Source organism: Coturnix japonica, chromosome 3 (assembly GCF_001577835.2).
Source record: "Coturnix japonica isolate 7356 chromosome 3, Coturnix japonica 2.1, whole genome shotgun sequence".
Lineage (NCBI taxonomy): Eukaryota > Metazoa > Chordata > Aves > Galliformes > Phasianidae > Coturnix > Coturnix japonica.
The window spans coordinates 31159075-31179741 of record NC_029518.1 but is presented as its reverse complement, the minus strand read 5'-3'; the positions used below and the strand labels follow the sequence as shown (position 1 = coordinate 31179741).

Below are 20667 nucleotides of genomic sequence, written 5' to 3'. Positions count from 1 at the left end.
TTGGTATGCTCATATTTGCATTTTCTCCACTTCCACAATCATTTGTTCAGAAGAACTGCGCATTGCAAGTACATCTGCTAAAATACACGGCTATATTTAAACTGCGTTTTATTTAATATCGCTGAGAATATTTTAGCTGTTTCAAGAGTGACGATATTTAGAATAAAATGTTCTTTCACTTTCTGAAGCTCAGATGCAGAAATCTCTGCAATTGCTGGGAAGACTTTTTTTTTTTCTGTGAACCAGCAGATTGCTGGGGCTCGTCCAAGTCTCCCTGCCAGGACAGTGGTGCTTGTGCCTGCCGATGCCACCCGTGCCAGGTGTGTCTTCAGCGGTGGGTTCTGTCACTTTGCCATGACAGGGAGTGACACCCCAAGCATTACTGGTCCCAGCTGGGAGGGAGGGTGGTGGGTTACAGCTGCAGCCTCCATGCCTGGGATCCGTGTTTGGGTGCGATGGATGTTTTGGAGCATTAGCACCCAGGACTATGGCTGTCACTCACTGCTCTTGAAACCACGCAGTGCAGTAGTTAGTGCACTCAAAAAATCACTGCACTGCTTCACTCAGCTTTTATATGCTTTTTATTTCAGCGGGCCCGGTGACTGCTTCCCAGGGCGGAGGGCTGCCAGCTCAGGCCTGGCGCTGGGGGCCAGGGGAGGCCGCGGTGGAAGGAGGGGAGCGCCCGCCGGGCCGCTGCGCCCCGCGTCGCCACGGCGACGGCTCGGGGCTCGGCCATGGCGCAGGCGGTGAGCAGTGACGGTAAGGCCGGGCACGGGGCCTGCACAGCGGCCTGCGGGACGGAGCGCGCCTGGGAGTGGGAAGCGAGGGGCCCAGCCTTGGGTGACGGCGTGGGGCGGGGCCAGCCCTCCGCCAAGGAAAAGCGATCCCGGCTGACTCTCGGGGCTCCGGGGCTTATTTTTAGAGGGAGGCGTGTTCTGCTTCAGGAAGCGCTGCCAGAAAGTGTGATTGAAAGGCGAGAGGTAACTCCTCCCGCAAGGGTGTCCCAGCGTCGTTTCCAGAAGGTTGTGCACTCTGAGCAGCTCGTAACAGTGTCGCTTCTGAGTGCCGTCCTTTGTGTAAATAAACACGAGAACGTGGTAATAAGTCACAGATTGAGAACACTGTAACTAATAAGTTATTTCGTATTAATGAGTAAAAGCACAATTTTCTGTGAAAAACCCACAACAAAAAGTTGTGGGTAATGCTGAATGAGGAGTTTTTCTGATTGCTTGATCAATAGCTTCTAATGCATTTTTTTAGTTCGAATGTAATTTTAAAGAAGTTGAAGCGCCGTCTTGCTGAAGACACACCCTTTTGTTGATTGTTTTTTAATTACTAGAGGTAGTTTATCATCCTGTAAAGAGCTGTTCCCAGGAGACCACCACAAGTTATCTGCTAGAGGGAAACTGTGCTGTCAAGAATTCCATTCCTGGCCCTTCCTGACAGATCACAGGAAGGTGGCAAGCTGGGCTTTGATTTCCTGCCTGTAGGGAGAAGACAATGACTTGTATCTCATGGATAGTGTGAAGACAAGGCATCTAGCTTCCCTTTGGACACTCATGAGAATCCTACACTTTTATTGAGCAGATGATTTCCTTAATGCCTCATAGAGGTGTCTCATCACCAAGGCAAACTAATATTCAGTGTCTCACCGAAGTGCAGAAGCATCCCATAAGAGGAGATGGCTTATCTCCATGTCAGTTGCTCTTAGACCTCCTGCAGGTAGCAGTTAGGGGGCTGATTAGAATCCTCAAATCCTGGATTCATGCAGCAATTGTGCTTCTGACAAGCATTTTACATAAACACAAACTGCAGCTTTTACTTTGTTGTGTCTCAAAGAGAAGAACAGCATTAGTTTTATTGTCGAATAATTAGTCTTTAGGGTATTCCCCTTGGTTCTTGGTAGAACTGTAGTTCCACCTGCTTTTGTGGTAAACGTTTCCCTTAGGTCCTATTATTTTCAAGTTTGTCTTCATCAAAGTTAAAATGCTTACCTTAATGTTTAACAGATATACTGGATGTACACAAGAAAAAACAGTGTAAGGCCAAGTCTTGCAGCCTCTTTTGCATGACATTGATAATGTGTTACCCTCTAGCTTACATAATTGCGAATAAAATCTTGCATGTGTGTGAGTGCTAATATCATGCCCATGATATATGGAGCTGTATGTTTTATGCATGAATTTGTATTCCTGCATTTGTGCTTTCAACGTTATTTAATTATTTTTTTTTCTTTATTCCCATCTGATTACATTACACTGCTTCATCTTTCTCTTTTGTGTATTTGTCTGTATCTTTCTTCCCATCGTTCTGTTTCTTTCCCCTTTTTTGCTACTTAATTCCATCTGTCTGTTCTTCCATTTGTTCTCAGGTACTTTCTTTATAATTTCACAGAACGTGTCAGATTTTCTAAGTTTCCATCTCTCTGATCTCAGTGCCGATGTTACTAGAACCTGAAAGTAAAATGTCAGACCAGTAGTGCCTGAAGTAAAACTAGATGGAAGACAAGACGTATTTTTCTCCAGCTGGGATTTAAGAAATTACATGGAAGTACATAAAAGAGAATGTTCAGTGTGGCTTTATCATTATGGTAATACTGTGTATGTGATCAGTATGAGAGTTTTATACACACTGTATTCTTTGTGCTAGTTAGCACATACTTAAAATACAATTAATAAGTCATGAATTTGAATCCAAAAGGAAGTAGATGAAATATTCTGAGCTCCTGTTGCACACCTTTATACCCATACAGAACTGGACGACTGATTCTGGGTAACAAAGGTCTTCCAGAAACATAACTGATTGTGATGTGAAGACTTAAGGAGATGGTTTATAGCCATTCTCTGATGAGGATTTTCTCTGGTAAATAGTAGTGATTCTGGGGAATTTAACTTACTGCTGCAGTATGTCATTAGTCCTCACAGATCCTTTTCCCAACTTGTGAAAAACTCACAATAAGGTTGTTAGTGGAGATGGGAAAGAGTTTTTACCTCTGCTCTAGAGCCTTATGAACTCTGCTGAACTCTTTCCAAGAGATCCCCGTCTTTTTTGTACTGGGGAGCCCAATACAGACACAGTACTTCAGATGTGGCCTCACCAGGGCAGAGGGGGAGGATCACCTCCCTTGACCTGTTGGCCATGCTCTTTTTAATGTACCTTTTTGGCCACTGTCGTCTACCAGGACACCCAGGTCCCTCTCAGCAGAGCTCCTCTCCAGCAGGTCATCCCCCAACCTGTTCTGGTGAATGCAATTATTTCTCCCTAGGTGCAAGACTCTACACTTGCTTTTGTTAAACCTCATCCGGTTTCTTACTGCCCAGCTCTCCAGCCTGTCCAGGTTTCGGTGAATTCTGCCCCTGTACTCAGCATTGGTGAGGCCTCACCTCGAGTACTGTGTTCAGTTTTGGGCACCTCAGTACAAAAAATACATGGAGGTACTAGAGCAGGTCCAGATAAGGGCAACGAGGCTTGTGGAGCACTTGGAAAATCAGCCCTATGAGGAGAGGCTGAGGGAGCTGGGGCTGTTCAGTCTGGGGAAAAGGAGGCTGAGGGGAGACCTTATTGCTCTCTTCCAGTATCTGAAAGGTTCCTACAGTGAGAGAGGGGCAAGTCTCTTCTTACTGGTGACAAGTGACAGGATGAGGGGAAATGGCCTCAAGTTGTGCCAAGGTAAGTTTAGGTTGGACATTAGGAAACACTTCTTTTTTTTTTTTTTTTTTTTCTTAAGGGTGGTTCAACACTGGAATAGGCTCCCTAGGGAGGTGGTTGAGTCACCATCTCTGGGTGTGTTTAAGAGCCGTTTGGATGTGGTGCTCAGAGGTTTAAGATTGTTAGGGTAGTATGGTTAGGCTGCGGTTGGACTTGATGATCTTTGAGGTCTTTTCCAGCCTGTGTAATTCTATGATTCTATGATTCTCTGGCAGCTCCCTCAGCACCCATGGATGCACCCCATCAGGTCCCATGGATTTATGAACATTGGTGTTGCCTAGGCGCTCTTCCTTGACTAAAGCAAAATCTTCCATTCCCCAGATCCTCTCACCCTTTCCTGATTTCTTGTTCACAGCTCCAAGTAGGGTCCCAGAAGAGATCAAAGTTGGCTCTCCTAAAGCCCAAAGTAGCAATCCTACTTTTTGCTTTGCTTCTTCCACTCAGGATCTTGAACTCCACCATCTCATGATCACTACAACCCAAGCTGCCCCCCACCTTAACTTCCTTAACAAGTTAAGGTTCCTTGTTAGTGAGAATAAGGTCCAGTAACTCCCCTCCCCTTGTAGGTTTCTCTACCACCTGCATCAGAAAGTTGTTATTTGTAACCAATAGTTGCACTCACAGCTCACTTAACTAACAGGACAGTTTCAAACCTGACTCAGCAAAGTGCTTCATCTGTGTACAGCGTTGGGGAATCCCATTGAAGGTGACAATACGATGCACATGATGTTAAGTACATGAGTCCATTTAAGTGTCCTGCTGTACTGAGGATTGTAAATTGCTTTTTCTTTTTTTCTTTGTGGTTTTCAGGGGTTAAGCGTCAGCATACAAAAGTACAAAAAGCTCCAGATTAAACACTTGCAATGAACCTTCAGGCTAAAGTAGTTCAGTGGGTGAATTATCTCTAATTGTAAGAGGCAGTGTTTCTTTTGAAGAACAAATAGAACATTGGCATACATTGTTAAAATAAGTAGCTTTCATAGGGCTCAAGCAAGGAATATTTCAGGTGTAGAAGAAAACCCAAATATATGAGATCCCTTAAAAAATCAGTGTATAGTCTTACCACTTGAGGATTTAGAGATGAATACTACTTCCTTTTGTTGGCATCGCTGTGAGAAATTGTTTGAGGAGGAAAGTTGATATCTTTTATTAGGTCGTAATACAGTTTAACATGCGCCTTGACATCAGTTTGAGTTATGTTTTAATATTTGTACTTCAGACTGAAACAAAGAATAAATTGTGCCCATCTTTTATAGATCAGCACAGGCTGCAGATGTCTCATCCTCTTGGCTGTAGTCCTGCACTAGAAGTTATCTCAAATGCATGTAGAACAGGTACTTGCAGATTGGCAGATTTCTTGTTTCCATGGCACATAAAATAGCAGAAGTTCTTCAGTCTGGCTGTACATCTAACTGAATTACTGAGTACAAAATGAGCTGGTTTGCAGAAAGGCTTTAAACTTTTTTTGTCTCTCAAACAATGCCAACCAGCAGATACACAGCACTGATAGCTGGAGAACTCCCACAAAGTCTCTCTCTAGCAGTAGTTAACTTGTTATTAAGAATTTCCATATCTGCATGCTAATTTTTCTGAGATCTGAGGGTTTATTTATTTATTTATTTGCAAGCCACCTTAATTTGTGTGAGCAGGTACTGCTTTGTTGCTATTGGCAGTGGGGTTTGGCAGGGTGAAGGTGAGGGGCAGTAACTGTGGCTACCGTGTGAGTATGCAGGGACCTGGTGCAATGTGAAAGGCAGGGGCTTCCCAAACCCAAACACGGCCAGCAAGGGTTTTGAGGTTGCACTGTGTGTTGGTCCCATGGGATGTTTTTATAAGTGGCCTGTAAGGTTGAATAATATGAAGATGGTAGCAAAGATAATTCAAAAGGTTATTTGTAAAGGAAAACTCACCGATGGCTGCTGCATACAGCCATTGCTTTCAAAAACTTATCAGATTTGAAGCTTTTTGAAGAAGTTCCATCTTGGGCATCATTTCTTGGGCAGCTTGGGGGAGTGTGTAAGGCTGTGAGTGCTGGAATTGTCCCCTGTGGCTGTGTAGAGTTCAGAAGGAATGGAAGCTCTGCCTTCAGAGAGCACACATTACAACAGCACAGGCTGCTTTCTGGCCCTGTGGCAGCCTATGTTAGCTCTTACTTTTCAGCAGCAGCTGAAGGTATAGCACAACTCCCAGTGTTGCCAGGAGAGCTATATATCCTTGCAGGGCAGTTTGCCACTGGTGATGAAAGAGAATATGAGTATGGGCTAGACATAACTCTTTCATTAGCTCCCAGGTGTAGCTGGGATGAAAGATATGGAACAAATTGCAGCAGTGGAGATTAGAGTTTTTGCTAGCTCTGAGCTGCAGCAGGAGTGCTGCCTGGTACAATTGCCAGAGCTGGGAATTTAGGGATGCACAGGACGCCGCTAATGGAGATTTATGCTGAGCTTATCTCTGCCTGATGAAAAGGAAGACTGCATGAAGCTGGTATTGACTTCAAAGAAAGTGTAGCAATTATTTTTTGCAGGCTAACAAACCTCAAGTGCTGTCATTTCTTTCAGATCACTCTAGGAAGGATAATGTTAAGACTTTCCTCAAGAGAAGTAGAAGATAGTAATTGTATATTACCTGTGAATCATGTGTACAGGAAGCAGTCCACATCTATGTGAAGGTCTTTCTCCATCTCTTTCAATGTCTGGAAGCTATCTCCACATAGGACACATCTTGTTCAGAAAACAAAGATGATTTTTGTGTTAAAAGGGAAGGTTTACCCCAGTCATAGTGCAGGTCACTGTGGCAAAGTGTGTTATTTCATCGCCCTCAATGCCACTTGTACACAGTGACAGGTATTTGGCAGGTATTTGGCAACTTGTCTACAGATACCAGCTAGCAGAAGGAGTGCTTTGCTCCTACATGTAGGTTACGGTTAGCGGTATTACTCAGAGCTTGCATTTTTGGCTCATAGAGAGCTTGTCTTCATGAAGGCAAATTCAACTACCACTTGAGTAGTTGCAGAATAGATGATGAGCTTGGCTGGCTGAAATCCAGGTCAGAACTGAGACCTGTTAGGTCTGACTTGGACATGTTCTTCTTGACATTTTCTTCTTGAGAATTCCTATTGGTGCTGCTTTTAAAATAATCACGTGCAGCTGTTGTGAACATCCCGCGGAAGGTTTGGGAGCAACAGGTAGCAAATAAGGCTGACTGCTGGAAGAGGCAGGTGAAGCCAAATTCTGGGAACTACAGCTGAATATTTAATGCTGTGTTCTGATAGCCATTCTAAAAATGCCACAGCTGCTCCTGACATAAACCACTTGACAGCTTATCAAATGAAAATGCATGTCATTATGATCCATTATGACTTAGAAACCTTTGGTGTGATCTAAGGTCACTGTAAGCGCCTCACTTCGGAGTTTGGAGAACTGTCTTGCTCAACCTTTCACTTCAAGAAATGCAAGAAGACAAAATAGTGATGAGGTGAAACAGTTTTAACACATGACAAAATGTGAGGAAAAAAAAAGAAAGTGGCTTTTTTGCAAAGGCTGCAACAACAAATACACAGAGTGTGGGAGAACAGACTTGTGTGAAAGCTGGAGAAACCTTTAAGGTCATGGCAGATGCTGTTGTGTTTCAAAAGATGCTCAGGCATTTCTGCTGTACATAATGATGACTTCAGATTCTTTGAAACTCAAAGAGATTATTGCTACTTTTTGTCTATAGGTTTGGCCATACATGAGACATACCCAGCATGCATTTCTTTTTGTTCCCAGTATTGCACATTCTCCAGGAGTCAGCCAGTAAGCCCCGTGTTACTGCTCACAGTCCTGAACTCCTTAATACGGGGTCAATGATGGGTTAGGATAGAAGGAGTAAGGCGCTTAAGAAGGTCAGGTCAGGGCATTAGCTCTCACTATTGACCATTTCAGAGCACAGAGGGACTTTGTACTAGGATGATAAAAATTTGTAGGGAAAGGAGCCAGGCAGAGCACTACTCTACACACCTGAGTGCAGTACCTGAGCAGTCAGGGGCATAGCAGAAGGTGGCAGAGGCAGCCCAGGGCTGTGGTGAGGTGGAGCTGCACACGGTTTTTGGAGCAGCGGCTGCACAGCAGTAGACTAAACCTTGGAGAGGGCTGGGGGCCAAGTGTTCATTTGCTCATGCGCTTCCCTACTGTTTAGAGGTAGTAGTCCTGACTGGTCAAAGCAGGGAGCAGAAAACCTGCCTCCTGTGCTACATATGTGGGGATCTAGCTTGTATCATCATTTCTGAAGGGAAGAGCTGCTGCCTACTAACACCAGTGCAGCAGGGGCTGACAGCCTCCACTGGGCTATTCTAGAAGGTATAAAAGGAAAGGCTGTAGTATGGGTTACAAATTACTCACTAGAAAATGCCTGAAGCTCTTGCAGTTTTAACCTGGATTAGTTGAACTTGTGGTTTTCTGGGCGTGCTGTTAGATCCAGAACACTTAATCAGCAGGAAGATCTGGTGCAGTAGCCAAGTCCTGGCTCCAGTCTGCGTATCTGCATTTCCAAGGCCCAGACTTGCTGGTCTTGGCTGGATTCTGCTACAGGCTACTGTCAGGGTTCACCCCAGATAAGGAATGCCTTCTTTCCTCCAGGGTCTGTCTTGCTTTAAGTTGCTTTGGCTGGGAATGTGATACGCTCTACTTCCCAACATGCAGCCCTGTCATACAAACCAGCCTCTACATCTCCATTTTTCCTCTGATGCAGATGTAGTCACAAATTTGTTTTGTAAAGTGAAAATGGGGAGGGTTCCTCCCACAACAACAACAACAAAATAAGTGTATAAAAACTAATCACTCATCAAACTTCAGCAGGTGCTTCAGGTTTGAGAAAATTGAACTCCAGCTGAGTATAACTAGATAAGATTCCATGATCATTTCCTAGGATTACAGGCATCTCCGCTGATGCTTATGATGCTTAAGATTGCTTCAGTGTAAATAGGTATCTATATATATAGATATAACATAGGTGCACAGATTGCATACAGTAAAAGCATCAGGGCATATTTTTGGTGCATTTCCCAAGTTGCATGAAGTGCATTTTTTTGCATGAGTTGATATATGCCTGTGTTAACCACTCAGACTAACTGCCTACCAGGGAGTGGAATTTTCTCTGGCACACCACAGAACTTTAGCATCATTCCCCTCCACGTCCCAGAGTTAGCTTGTCATCAGCAATCAGCTGCTGTTCAGGAGCTGCTTTGAACAGCAGGAAGGAAACATTTTTTTGCCTATTGTGAAGGGGAGAAACTAATCACCTTCTTAGTGCAAAATGAGTTTAATTGTGAAGGGCTGGATCTCAGTAGGACTTAATTTTTACTTCTTTGAGAACGCTTGAAAATGACTTCTACAAAAAAACAGTTAAACTTCTTTCTTCTTCTATTGGAGAAAGGCTAAAATTCAGTTTGCCTATGGAATAATCGGTGATAACATCTAGAACACAGAGCATCCATTTCCTAGCTCTGTAGACTATAGCTTGAACCCCTAGTCCAATAGCTTGGACTAGGTACTACTGTCTGCGAAGATCTCAGCTCAGTCATTTCATATTCCACAAGCTTACAGCTTAATCATATTGCTCTTTCCTTTTCAGATATCTGCTGTTTTTGTATTTTGCATGCTATTGGATGTTCAAAGTAGAGAAGAAAATATTTGTCCAATGATTTCTAGAGCAGAGCATAAAATTAATGTTTCAGCATATTGAGTTGACTGTTGTATGGGAAACTGGTAATCACAGCCTGAACCTCTGATTAATCAGCTGAGGCAAGTGTTAGGTCAGCCGTGGGAGCACAGGTGAGAGTAATTTAGCTGTGCTCCCGGAAGGGGTGGAGCTTGACTCCACCTCCTCCAGACCTCATTTAAGGGCTGACCACCACTAAGGCAGCTTCTCTTAGAGATTGCTCTCTGGTGGAGATTGCCTCAGCATTTCCCAGTGAAGGCATCCATATTGGTGAGTTTTTCCCTATAAACTACCTATTGAATATCTGTTATCATTATTGTATCATTCTACCTTACAACTGTACTTTACACTTCTTCTGGAGTTGAGGTCACTAAACAAAACCTAATGCATGTGCTTTCTACTATAGAGCAGAAAGGTTTTGTGTATAAGTCAGATTCAAATGGCTTCAAGATTTTCTCTGTGTTCCTTTTTGTTAGTAATTTTCTTAAAATAGAGTAACTTATATGCTGGAAGGCTTTTTTCTTTGGATTGGGGAGAGCATTTGCAGTGCTTTTAAGTCAGCCAGGTTCCTGAACAAACTTCACAAGGGCAATACAAACAGTCATGGTGAAATAATGTAAGGAGTGGTATACTTTGCTTTGGAATATAGGAAATTCCAAAGGAAATTACTTAGGTAGGAAATAGTAGCACAACAGTGTCTTGCTGTCAGATCACCAAGAATTAATCTTAGTGAATCTGCTTATTCTTGCCACATATTTATGAGGAAATAAATGTTACAAATTTCTTTTAATTAGAACTACAGCCATATTATATAGAGATTTATGTATGTAACTTTTATGCTCTAATTTCCCTTAAAAGTGTTGTGAAGTACTTTGGAATAGTTCAAATGAAACAGTGGCTGCAAACATTAAAGACCAGTTATTTTTGCCTTTTATTATTATTTTATTATTTCTTTCATTCTTTTGCCCTGTACATCTACCTAATAAATAGGGTTTGCTGTTGAGGGGAACGTGGTAGAGGCTTCACATCTTTGACCAGCATCACTCTCCTGTTCTGTTGAAGGACTACTAGTGCATCTTGACACATTTGTAGTATTTTAACTCCATATTAAACCTGTTGATTGTCAGAGGAGTAAGAACTTCATTAGTTATTTCTGCTTGTTGGACAAACCCTTCTTTGGAGCATGCAGTAGGTTCAGATCTTAAGCAGAGAATTTACATTTTTGTGAACATTTTTCATCTCCAGCTGGCTCAGATACTCCCCATAGCCCAACCACCTTCTCATCTCAGCTTTTTGCTTGGCACTGCATGGTGAGGCAAAGAGTACTGCTTGTGGTTGTGGGCATGATGGGGAGAGCTGGAATTTGTAAGGTTTAGTTGTAGGGGTTTTGCAGAAAAATGTTGGAGTGGTCTTAGCAGGGTGACTATAAATCCTATAGCTTGGATCTATAAGCAGGAGGAGATTCACTGAAGTTGAAAGGAGATGGCAGGGAGAATCTCATTTTGGGTATTTCAACCTGTGGGACCAAAATGACTTCCTATCTTATTGGCTTAAATAGTGGCAGGTAGGATAGAGATTAAATGACACTAGAGTAGCCAGGGGTTCTAAGTATGGTCACTGATAGGATTCACTACTTTCTGCTGGAGAGCCATGATTAGTGGATGGAGAGATCTACAGAAGAGCTGTTGATAAGAACCTGTTCAACTAAAAACAGAACAAGATGTAGATGACTCCAGATCTGGCTATCGCTGGAAAGAGGTTACCCAGTTGTATCTCTTGTCCTTTTGGACTGACCTGTTCAGTCAAAGGCAGCCCCATGTGAGGTATGGTTCACCAGAGGTCACCAGACACCTCAGAGTTTCATTACACCTGCTTTTAACCATAATGTGGTACTGCAAAGAGGATGGAGTAATTAATGAAGTGCCTATATGCATGTAGGCATTTAAATATAAAATTGACCATATTTATTCAAATATACCTGGACTAATGTTTATAAAGACTGTTGCTTCAGGTGTGTTGAGCAGTAACATCAAATAATAAAATTAAATCTGTGGGTGTGTCCATCAATAAAAGCTTAATCTTAGTCTTTATGTAGCTTTAAAAGAGTTTCAGGGGATCACATTATGTAAATGTGTTCATCAGGCTGCATTGGAACGAAATCTTTTCTGCTGAGCAGCAAATACTGCTCCCTAGCATTTTAAGTGGTTGTTTAAGGTTGTATTCTTTTGATGCTGCTTTTTTCCTGCATATAATTTCTCTTCTGTGAAAGGACTTTTTGAACTATCAGAGCAATTGGCCCCAGGGAAGAAAAGGAAGCTCATATAGTTAAATAAATGGTAGCATCTAGCAAATTGTATTAACTGGAAATAGCTTTTTTAAATGCTCATTGCTCAAGAGTCTGGCAGAGCCACATCTATTTAATTGCTTCTGTTCCATACAAAGACTGAAGCTGTGGTCTGTGAAGAAGAAATTTCACAGCTGGGACAGGTGTGTCGCTTAGGGGCTGTCTTCAGATGAGCGTGAAGTGCTGGCAAACAGTCTAGATAATCTGAAGAGGAAATAATTGTTCTGAAGGAACCAGAAGACTTAAGCCCAACTCCCTGCTAGTCTTACTTAACTGGCAGTGCCTGGAGCTGTATCTAGTTCGTGCTAGAACTGGGAAAAGTAGAAAAGGATAGTACGGCGAAGGAAACAAAATCCACCCAAAAACCCTAACCTGACAAGTATCTGAAGGAGTTTATTGGCATATAAAAGGAAATGCTATGTTATCCCTGTGTTTTTTCTTGCAGATCGCATGGTAGCTGCAATTGAGAAAAAGATTAGAGAAGCTTTTCAGATGTTTGATCGCGAAGGAAATGAAACTATGGATGTCAGGTTTGTAAATATCTTCACATTGAGATATTACAGGCTGTAGTACAGAAATAAGAAACTCTCCAAACTTGCATCTGCCTTACCATAAAATGTAATTTAAACAATCAGGCAAGTATTTCTTTGTTTGGTAAACATTTTGCATTGTTCAGTGGTTGGAGACTGAGACTGACTTGAGAAAGGGATGCTGAGACTTATGGGGCCATAAGAGGAGGGTTAATCCAGTCAAGAAGTCTGAGGTTGCAGTTACTGCTAGCAGATCTCTGCTCTAATAGCTCATTTGGATACCTTCACTTTAAAAATAATCTCAGCACATTAAGGGGTGTCCCTGCCTGTCTGTGTCATGATTACAACATGCTCTCAATAGGTCATCCCTATTTCAGTGCAGTGCACTTAGCCCTCCTTCTCCGAGGTACTGTGACAGGTGGATATTGCTGTCACATGAGGAAGTGTTTTAGGAAGCTCAGATGTAACTTGCATGTAGGCTTATTATATTAACCATACAGTAACGGTACGTAACAATGAACATAAGGGTGAACACACTCAGTTGCACTGAAAGGCCATGTGGTCAACTATCTTAATCTGAGCTAGTAGTTGTTAGTTGGGGAAGGAATAAGGAATTGAGCAAATACACAGAATTTTTTCATTATTGTACATCTACCACGTGGATCTGAGTGACTCCTGATGTTGTTCTTTATGTTAGATAGTGAATATTTGTTCTCTATTAAATTTCTGAACACCATTGGTGATTTAATAGCTCTCAGTCATACCACCCCTCCATCACTGAAGTTCAATGCTGAAGAGTCTATATATGTTTAATCTTTAATGAGAAACTGTTCCATTCCTCTAGTCATTCGTTTTTGTGATGCTTCTTATACGGCTGTTTCTATTTTTGAAGTGGCATGATCAAAATTGAGGGAATGGGATGGCCAGGAAGGCCAGGAACTGCATGTGCTATGGCCTTAACCTGCAGTGTTGTGGAAATAGAAACAAAATATACGTCTGAGGGAGTAAAAGAATCTGGACTGTTCGACTCATCAAGGCATAACAGGATACACGATACATAGCTAATGGACATCAAATTTAAAAGTTCTCAATGTTAATACTGATATTTTTGAAGTCTGAATATTTAACAATGCTACTTCAATTTCACTTTAACATAAATATTCATAACATCTAACAACATTACTTTTGTCATAAAAAAAATTAAACATGCTTATGTCTCCTTGAGTTTTTACAAGCTGTTGTCCTTGAAGATTACTAAAGGAATTTTTCATATTTCAAACTACTGTTTTCACAAGAATCTCCCCAAATCTTTTAATTACAGTTCAATTAGTGAAATACTACAAGGGAGAGGGAGAGCTGATGAAATTATTTTGTCATTAGACAGTACATGTGAGGAACTCGCATGTGAAATGACTTTTCAGTTTTAGTAGGTAGGGGGAATTTCAGGACAAGTCTCCACATCTGGTTCAATTCTATTTCATCCTCTGTCAAGTTTTTTCTTTTTTCTTTTAAGATTATTTCCTTAAGTCTATTGGTTTATCTCCATCCAGGGAGATGATCAGTGCCCAGAGCTGGGGCTGCCCTGCTATCCCCTGAGCTGCCTGTTCCTGGCTGGTTTGGTGGCACTGAGGAACCCCTGACCTTCACTGTACCATGCCATACTTGTTTGTTTGTTTGTTGTTTACATCTGCAGTCTTGTCTGCATAGATGTAAAGTTTCTATCTCTTCACTAAGTTCTGCGATGGATATAGAGCTTGAGAAGAACGTTACAACAATTAAATGATACAAATAGAACTGTCTTTTTAATGTTTTCATTCAGCCAGTAAGTTATAACATGTGAGAAAGGGCATTCAAAGTCTATGTAACACTGTAAATGAACTGTTTTACAACTAATTTTAATCAAAGAACAGTTACAATAGTGAAAAACAATTTATTGCCTTGTTTATTGTCCTGCGTTTGTGTTGCAGGGCTGTGTCACAGTAATATGACTATTAACGTCTGGTTATCTTATATCAGAAGGTGGCAGCACAGCACAATTCTTAGCCATGATTGTAGAAGCATGAGTGTTGTTTCCTGAAATAACAGATAAATGCGAAGGATACAGAAAGCTACACTGGCTTAATAGGATAACATGAGTGCTGGGTAACTTGTAATGCAAATACAAGAATTAGTAAGAAATTAAGCCTGAGGAAGATAGTGTTTCATAGAATCCCCTGCTTAGAATATATCCTATGTCAGTGATGTCCATGATTTTGCAAATGTTGTCACTGAGAATATCTTATCTAAGATGAAAACCGTGACACAGTTGTCATTGTGTCTGACTTACAAAATGTATACGAACAGGAGCTAATTTGAACTGTCATGTTTGTATGCTGGACACTACACAGCAGAAACTGAAGCTGCTGAACTAAATTATAGTCAGGAGGAAAATAGAATTATCCATCTGGCAGGAAGAATGCGGCAGGGCCACCTCACTTTTGTATTTGTTGTCTTCTGCAGTTAGAATTTGTATCTTTATTGCATTTAAAACAAACCTATATTTTTGTCACCTTTCACATCAATAGATTTCAAGGTGTTTTTTTTAACTATGTAAATGTAGACTTTATTGCAGTTAAGCCTAATAACTACAGGAAATCAATTGAAAATTAACTTGCACTCAGTAATGGACACGAGCAATAGGGAATTCTTGGGAAACCCACAGGTACAATTATACTCTTCAAAAAGCTTCAAGATATTTGATGTCTGTAAAAGTAGGCATTGCTTACTGAGTAATTACCTTAAAAGTCTATATAGATATACTTATGCAGGTGGGGTACTTTTACATTAGTATATGGGGTATATGTATACTTATACATAATAACATATCTGTATACATGCATGCTCCTATATGCGAGCTCTGAACTGATGGTTATGTTCTCTGCAGCCACTCTTGTATTGCAGAATCAGTGACACAGTTGTTTTACTTTCTTTCAGAGAGATTGGTGCACTTGTGAGATCTTTAGGTTGCTTCCCAACTGAGGCAGAGCTACGTAAACTGCTTGCAGAGGTAAAGGATTTACGTATTTTCTATTATCTTCTGTCTTGAACTTGTACAAGTTTGACCCTTCTGCCTTGCTATATGAGAAAGCTAAGTTCTTTTCCTGCAGGTGAAAAGACGTTGTGTCAGGGAAGTGAGCTAGGCAGTCTCTCAAGTTGCCATGAAACAAACCTTTATGCTGTTGAGGGAACAACACCGATGGCTTAAAATGGGGAGTCTGACTGTCATTTACCACAAAAGGCCACTGTGACACAGCCATGGTGGAGGACTGTCTGTAGAAAATGGAGGGATAAAATGTTTTTGACTGATGAAAAAGATTTCCCTAAACTGCAATTAGATTGGACACCCAAACCCTAGACATCTAGCTGCTCTGGACATGCCATAGACAAACACTGGATGACTAAATAACAAAACTTATCCTTGAACAGGTATTAAAATTATACATAAAAATCCAAAAATATGCAGAGAAAAGACATGGCAGTTTTTTTCCAATAGATTCTGTTACCACTACATCTTAGAGCCAGCCTGCTCAATTTTCTGTCCTTCCGAGGCCTATCCCAGTCTTGAGATTTCTCAGTTAAGTAATCTTTTCTTGCTTGGTTACTTAAGCCTGCAAGTCAGAATTCAAACATAAAGACTCCCAGGACTTAGATGTCCTCCCAGTGATGTGGAGAGGTAAGGAAGTTCTACTGTCTTTCTGTACAGTTTTTTCCCATGCTGTAATTTTTATCTCCTCAACACATACTTGTAATGGAAAGGCAGGAGTGATGGTGCCGTGGCAGGGTGGGATTATTGCATGGGGCAAAGAAGTGGGAAAAAGAATTCACATTGTTTTTGAAAAGTAGTATAACTTATAGGAATGGATGCTTCTAGAGCTGTGTCTATGATGGTTCTGGCAGGATGTGACTGTGAGACAACAGTTCAAGCATTCAGTGTCAACACAGACAGGAGCAAACTATCTCCATTAAGAGCTCTGTTTGGGGATAAAAGTTTCAACTTTTAGGGAAGAGATGCATCCAAGTTGTAGGGAGCAGTCTTTTATCATGTAGGAATGCTATGTGAATGCTACTAGAAGTCTGTGATGTTTGGGGACTAATCTGTTAATTTATTTGAGAGGCAGTAATATATGGACTGCCTTATGACTGTTTGAGACTGCCCTGACTTCGTCTGTCTGCTTCTCTGGACCTTCTCTTCATGAACCCTCACTGGCTACAAAACATGTGGTGGCAACAGATTCCATCCTTGAGAAGTACTAGGCCGGGGCTGTGTCCAAATTAGCAAATTAAACATGTCCTTGGATATTGAAGCCAGCTGTCACAGAGCAGCCTATGCATATGCTGGTTAATGTTTTATATTGGGTGGCTGTACAAAATGGCTGCTGGGGAGAAGTTTCTACAGTCCCAATGCCCAAACTGGACCTGGTAGCTGTTGGGTAAAAGGTTTGATGGCACAGGCCAAAACCACACTGGGGAATGTGCTGATAGTGTGTTGTGATGGATGATTATGTTGCACAACCTAGGGGTGCTTCAGGTCATACCCACCTCCACTAATATAACTGCAGTCTGCATTTTTCAACCTCTGCTGAGTTAGTGTCCAGTTCTTTTGCACAATTGGTTTCTAAGCACAAGAGGGCAATATTGAGTTGTTGTAAGTTTCTGAAGTAGCAGGCATGTGTTTTGTCTGGGAGATTATTTCTTCCTTTAATTTCTTTCTATTTGAACATAAGCATTTCAGGCATATGTTCTGGTGCCATGTAACATTAAAAAATTTCATATTGAAAACTTCACTTGAAGTCTAAATCTGTAATTTTATTGCAGGACTTACCTCAATTTTCTGATTCTTCTGTTAGTTTGCTAATGATTCATATAACTTACCATGCTTAAGTCTTATTTTTAGGTAGAAGAAGAAGAACCAACTGGATATATTAATCTAGGAAAATTTCTTCCAGTGATGACAAAAGTATTACTCAACAGAAGGTAATGTAAACTGGGTCTTTAATTTTTTGCATGGTTGATTCTGAATGATTGTATCTGCAGTAATTTTATGTAACTTGAAGGAACACAGATTTTTAAAAAATTTAAGGTAGGTAGGGAGATTTTAGTTCAAAATGATGTAGTCTACATAAAATTGCATTGTACTATTGGTACAAATAATATCAGCTTATAATAATGAATTGTGGTAATGTCTAGCTATTGTATTTTTAGTGTGAATCAGAATTATTTTGCTATTTCAACTCTGAAAATATTTTATGTACAAACAAGGTCCCAGCCATTACTTTATCTGAGTTGCAGTTGCTGAGAAGCAGTTTGTTAAAGCGTATTTTTAATAAGTTGTATAAATCAGCTTCATGTTCATGTCTCAAAGTGTCTGCCAGGTACAGCTGAATATACACAACTGGCACTCTGCTGGTCTAAAACATTTGCTGATCTACAAGTCTGGAGAAAGAAAGCTGTCCATTATTCAAAAGTACATACAAATCTTTGGATGTACACAGGAACTTGTGCTCTTTTGATATTTTGCACTAAAAAGCAATCTTACCTATAGGGAGTTTTAAAGGTAGTAGCCAAGGGTTTAGGGAGACTTAGTCTTGTCCATAACCCAGAAACTATTCTGTATACAGAGCTCTTTTGGTGTTCTACACATGAAATAGCTATGGGATTTCCCTCAACTGTCTCACAACATCCTGATGTATGGGACGCTGGGGCTGTGTTGAATCCTTGTGCCCATGCCTGGAAAGGGACCAATCGGTGTTTGGTTCCTGCATGCTGGCACAAGTGCATTGCCTTCCCAGTCTTCTGCACCTTTGCCTTCTTTGGCCTTCATTGCCCATTTCTGGCTTCACGCTGGTGTTCAACACTTCACAAAGCAATGCCTTTCTGCCCTGGGCTCTCTCCTCTTCCTCCACCCCATCCACACAAACACACACACAAAAACACACACTTTTCCCAGGCTAGCTCAGGCTTGTCAAGACTCACATTTATCTTTTGGTGCCATGTTTATAGTTCACTTTTTCAAGTGCACTTGAGATCTGAATCACAAAGAACTGTGTTTTTAAGATAGAAAAAGACTGAAGTGGGTCTGGATGAAACAACCAAGCATTTTAAAAAGAAAGCTGTGAAATCAGGTGCGCTTAGACACACATATGCACCTACTGCTGCTTTCTCTGTGAAACTGTTGCCTTTCGTCAATAGACTGTCAAAGTCCCACTAGGTGATCTGTTGCTTAGCTACCGGCCTACCTGGACAAAACTTTGTTTTCTTGATTTGGCAATTTTCTGTTCCCTGCATTTGCTATGTGGAGTGATTCAGCAACTATTGATTCCTGCTAACTCACTCAGACAGCTCAGGCATGCAAAAGCAACTCATTTGGCTCCTTAGCACAAGGAGAATCAAACAGAAATACAATGAAGAACACAAGGGGTGAAGATATGGGAAGTTCCATGAAGTCAAACTGGAATTAAATGTTTCATAGACAAACTAGAAAGTAGGTTTTCCCTCTCTAGAACTCATACTTTATTGTTTCAGAATAATGCAACAGCCTTACAAACTTTAACTCTTTTCTGATTCAACGGTTTCAGCTTCAGGCCTATTCCAGAAGATGTTCTTCTACATGCGTTTGAGGTCTGTAACTAAGTATTCAGGTACCTAATTGCTGGGGAAAAAAGTAGCTGATTCTTGATGTAATACGATTAGAAGCACAACAGTTTTATCCCTTTTATTTAAAGGCTTTAGATGAGAATAAAAATGGATACATTACTAAAGAGGAGCTGGTAAAACATATGACTGAAGAAGGTAATATGATTTTTATAATATTTCTGTTTATGTAAATAAATATTACATATATGTATGGCACCTTGTGGTCCTAATTCTTCAAGCTAAAACTTGCAGGAGTCTTCAAGCAATCTTGTTGCCTTTATGAGTGTCTTACAGACTAGAACATTTCCCTGGTGAACAATGTAGGGAAAGAACATGTATCTGCCTTTTTGCAGATATTGTAAGATCTTATTGTTATGGAGTCATAGTTTAGTCTTGTGTGAATATTTTGTGATTCTGTGCACATTTATGTGCTTCATAAAGATGTGACTCCTTTTCTCCTCACTCTAAAACTTCAGTTTAGATTTCCAAATGTTTCAGGTAATTTCAGTACTCATTCATTCTTGCATTATCTTGATCTTAATTCTAGTGTCCTGTGCAAACAAGGAGATTCAAAGACCAGATTTAAGTTGTATATAGTGTAATTCTCAGTATCCCATGAAGAGCCTGCTTTTCTTGCATGGCTGATTCATACCTGCCTGCCTCAAGTAGCAAATGACAAGCATGCCGTGTTCAAAACTGGGTGTTTTGGAGCTTGTGAACTAAATGTGGATCAAAAGATCCAAGCCCTGTCTTCTTTCTTGGACTAGCTGGCTTGGCATTGAGGACTTCTGCATTTGTAGAAGTGAAGGAATTGGATTCTTTTTTCCTTCACATAAGCCCTGAAAAAATATCCTTGCAAGAGAGAAGTAGTAATTTGTCAGCCCTGAAAAGAATAATTACCAAGAAAAAGCATTACTTTCCTTTCTTTTTCAGGTGAACCGTTTACTGAGGAAGAAATGGAGGAGATGCTTTCCAGTGCTATAGATCCAAAAACAGATGCTGTTCATTACAGAGACTACATTTTAAAGTTGTTAGTAGAAGATGCTGATGATCTCCCACAGTAGACTCTGAGGTGCCTTGTGGTAACAGCAGTGTAGCTTAGCAGTTGGCTGAAATTTCAAGTACAACAAAACACAGTGTGTGACCTTGCACTTATAATTAAAATAAAATCTGTGTAGTTTTATTTCCTTAGTTTCTGTATATATTTTGAAATCTATTCACACTTAGCATAAGAGTTCTTGACAGAAATATTGTGTGAGATCTGGAAAAGGAATCATGGAATTTGGTTTGAAAAATAATGGAGTCAAGAAATGACTTTACAGTTGTTGCTGCAAGATTAACAGAAAAATGAGACCTGGGAAAACAAATGCTCAGTGAGTATTTTAAGATGACTGAATTGTGAGGGCATGCTACTATGATAAAACTTTTGTATTTAAATGTGATCCCTGTTTGTGTTTTAACTAATGAGGCATTGATTGGAATACTGTGTCCAGTTCTGGGCTCCCCAGTACAAAAAAGACAGGGATCTCTTGGAAAGAGTCCAGCGGAGGGCCACAAAGATGGTGAAGGGCCTGGGGCATCTCCCCTATGAGGAGAGACTTAGGGAACTGGGTCTGTTTAGCCTTGACAAAAGAAGGCTGAGAGGGGACTTGATCCAGGCTTATAAATACCTGAGGTGTGGGAGCCATAGTGGTGAGGCTGGTCTCTTTTCAGTAG

General features: G+C 40.9%; 1 protein-coding gene across 3 annotated transcripts; it reads left to right on the top strand.

Moving 5' to 3' along the window:
- Positions 1-407: 407 nt before the first annotated feature.
- EFCAB2 (EF-hand calcium binding domain 2) lies at positions 408-20388 on the top strand. 3 transcript variants are annotated; one of them, XM_015857681.2, is made up of 7 exons: positions 408-759; positions 12195-12279; positions 15253-15325; positions 17213-17292; positions 18894-18936; positions 19041-19107; positions 19885-20388. In XM_015857681.2, exons 1-7 carry the CDS (start codon positions 735-737, stop codon positions 20013-20015), a joined length of 504 nt encoding a protein of 167 aa, XP_015713167.1. In that variant the 5' UTR covers positions 408-734; the 3' UTR covers positions 20016-20388. The 3 variants fall into 3 exon arrangements, with proteins under 3 accessions (XP_015713167.1, XP_032299827.1, XP_015713168.1); XM_032443936.1 differs by lacking the exon at positions 408-759 and adding an exon at positions 959-980; XM_015857682.2 differs by lacking the exon at positions 408-759 and adding an exon at positions 9546-9675.
- Positions 20389-20667: the final 279 nt, after the last annotated feature.

Bases quoted from the DNA above. Each gene is read 5' to 3' on its own strand.
- EFCAB2 (XM_015857681.2), top strand. From the start codon at position 735: ATGGCGCAGGCGGTGAGCAGTGACG. The intron at 760-12,194 runs GTAAGGCCGGGC...TTTTTCTTGCAG, and splicing joins GCAGGCGGTGAGCAGTGACG to ATCGCATGGTAGCTGCAATT. The intron at 17,293-18,893 runs GTAATGTAAACT...CAACGGTTTCAG, and splicing joins AAAGTATTACTCAACAGAAG to CTTCAGGCCTATTCCAGAAG.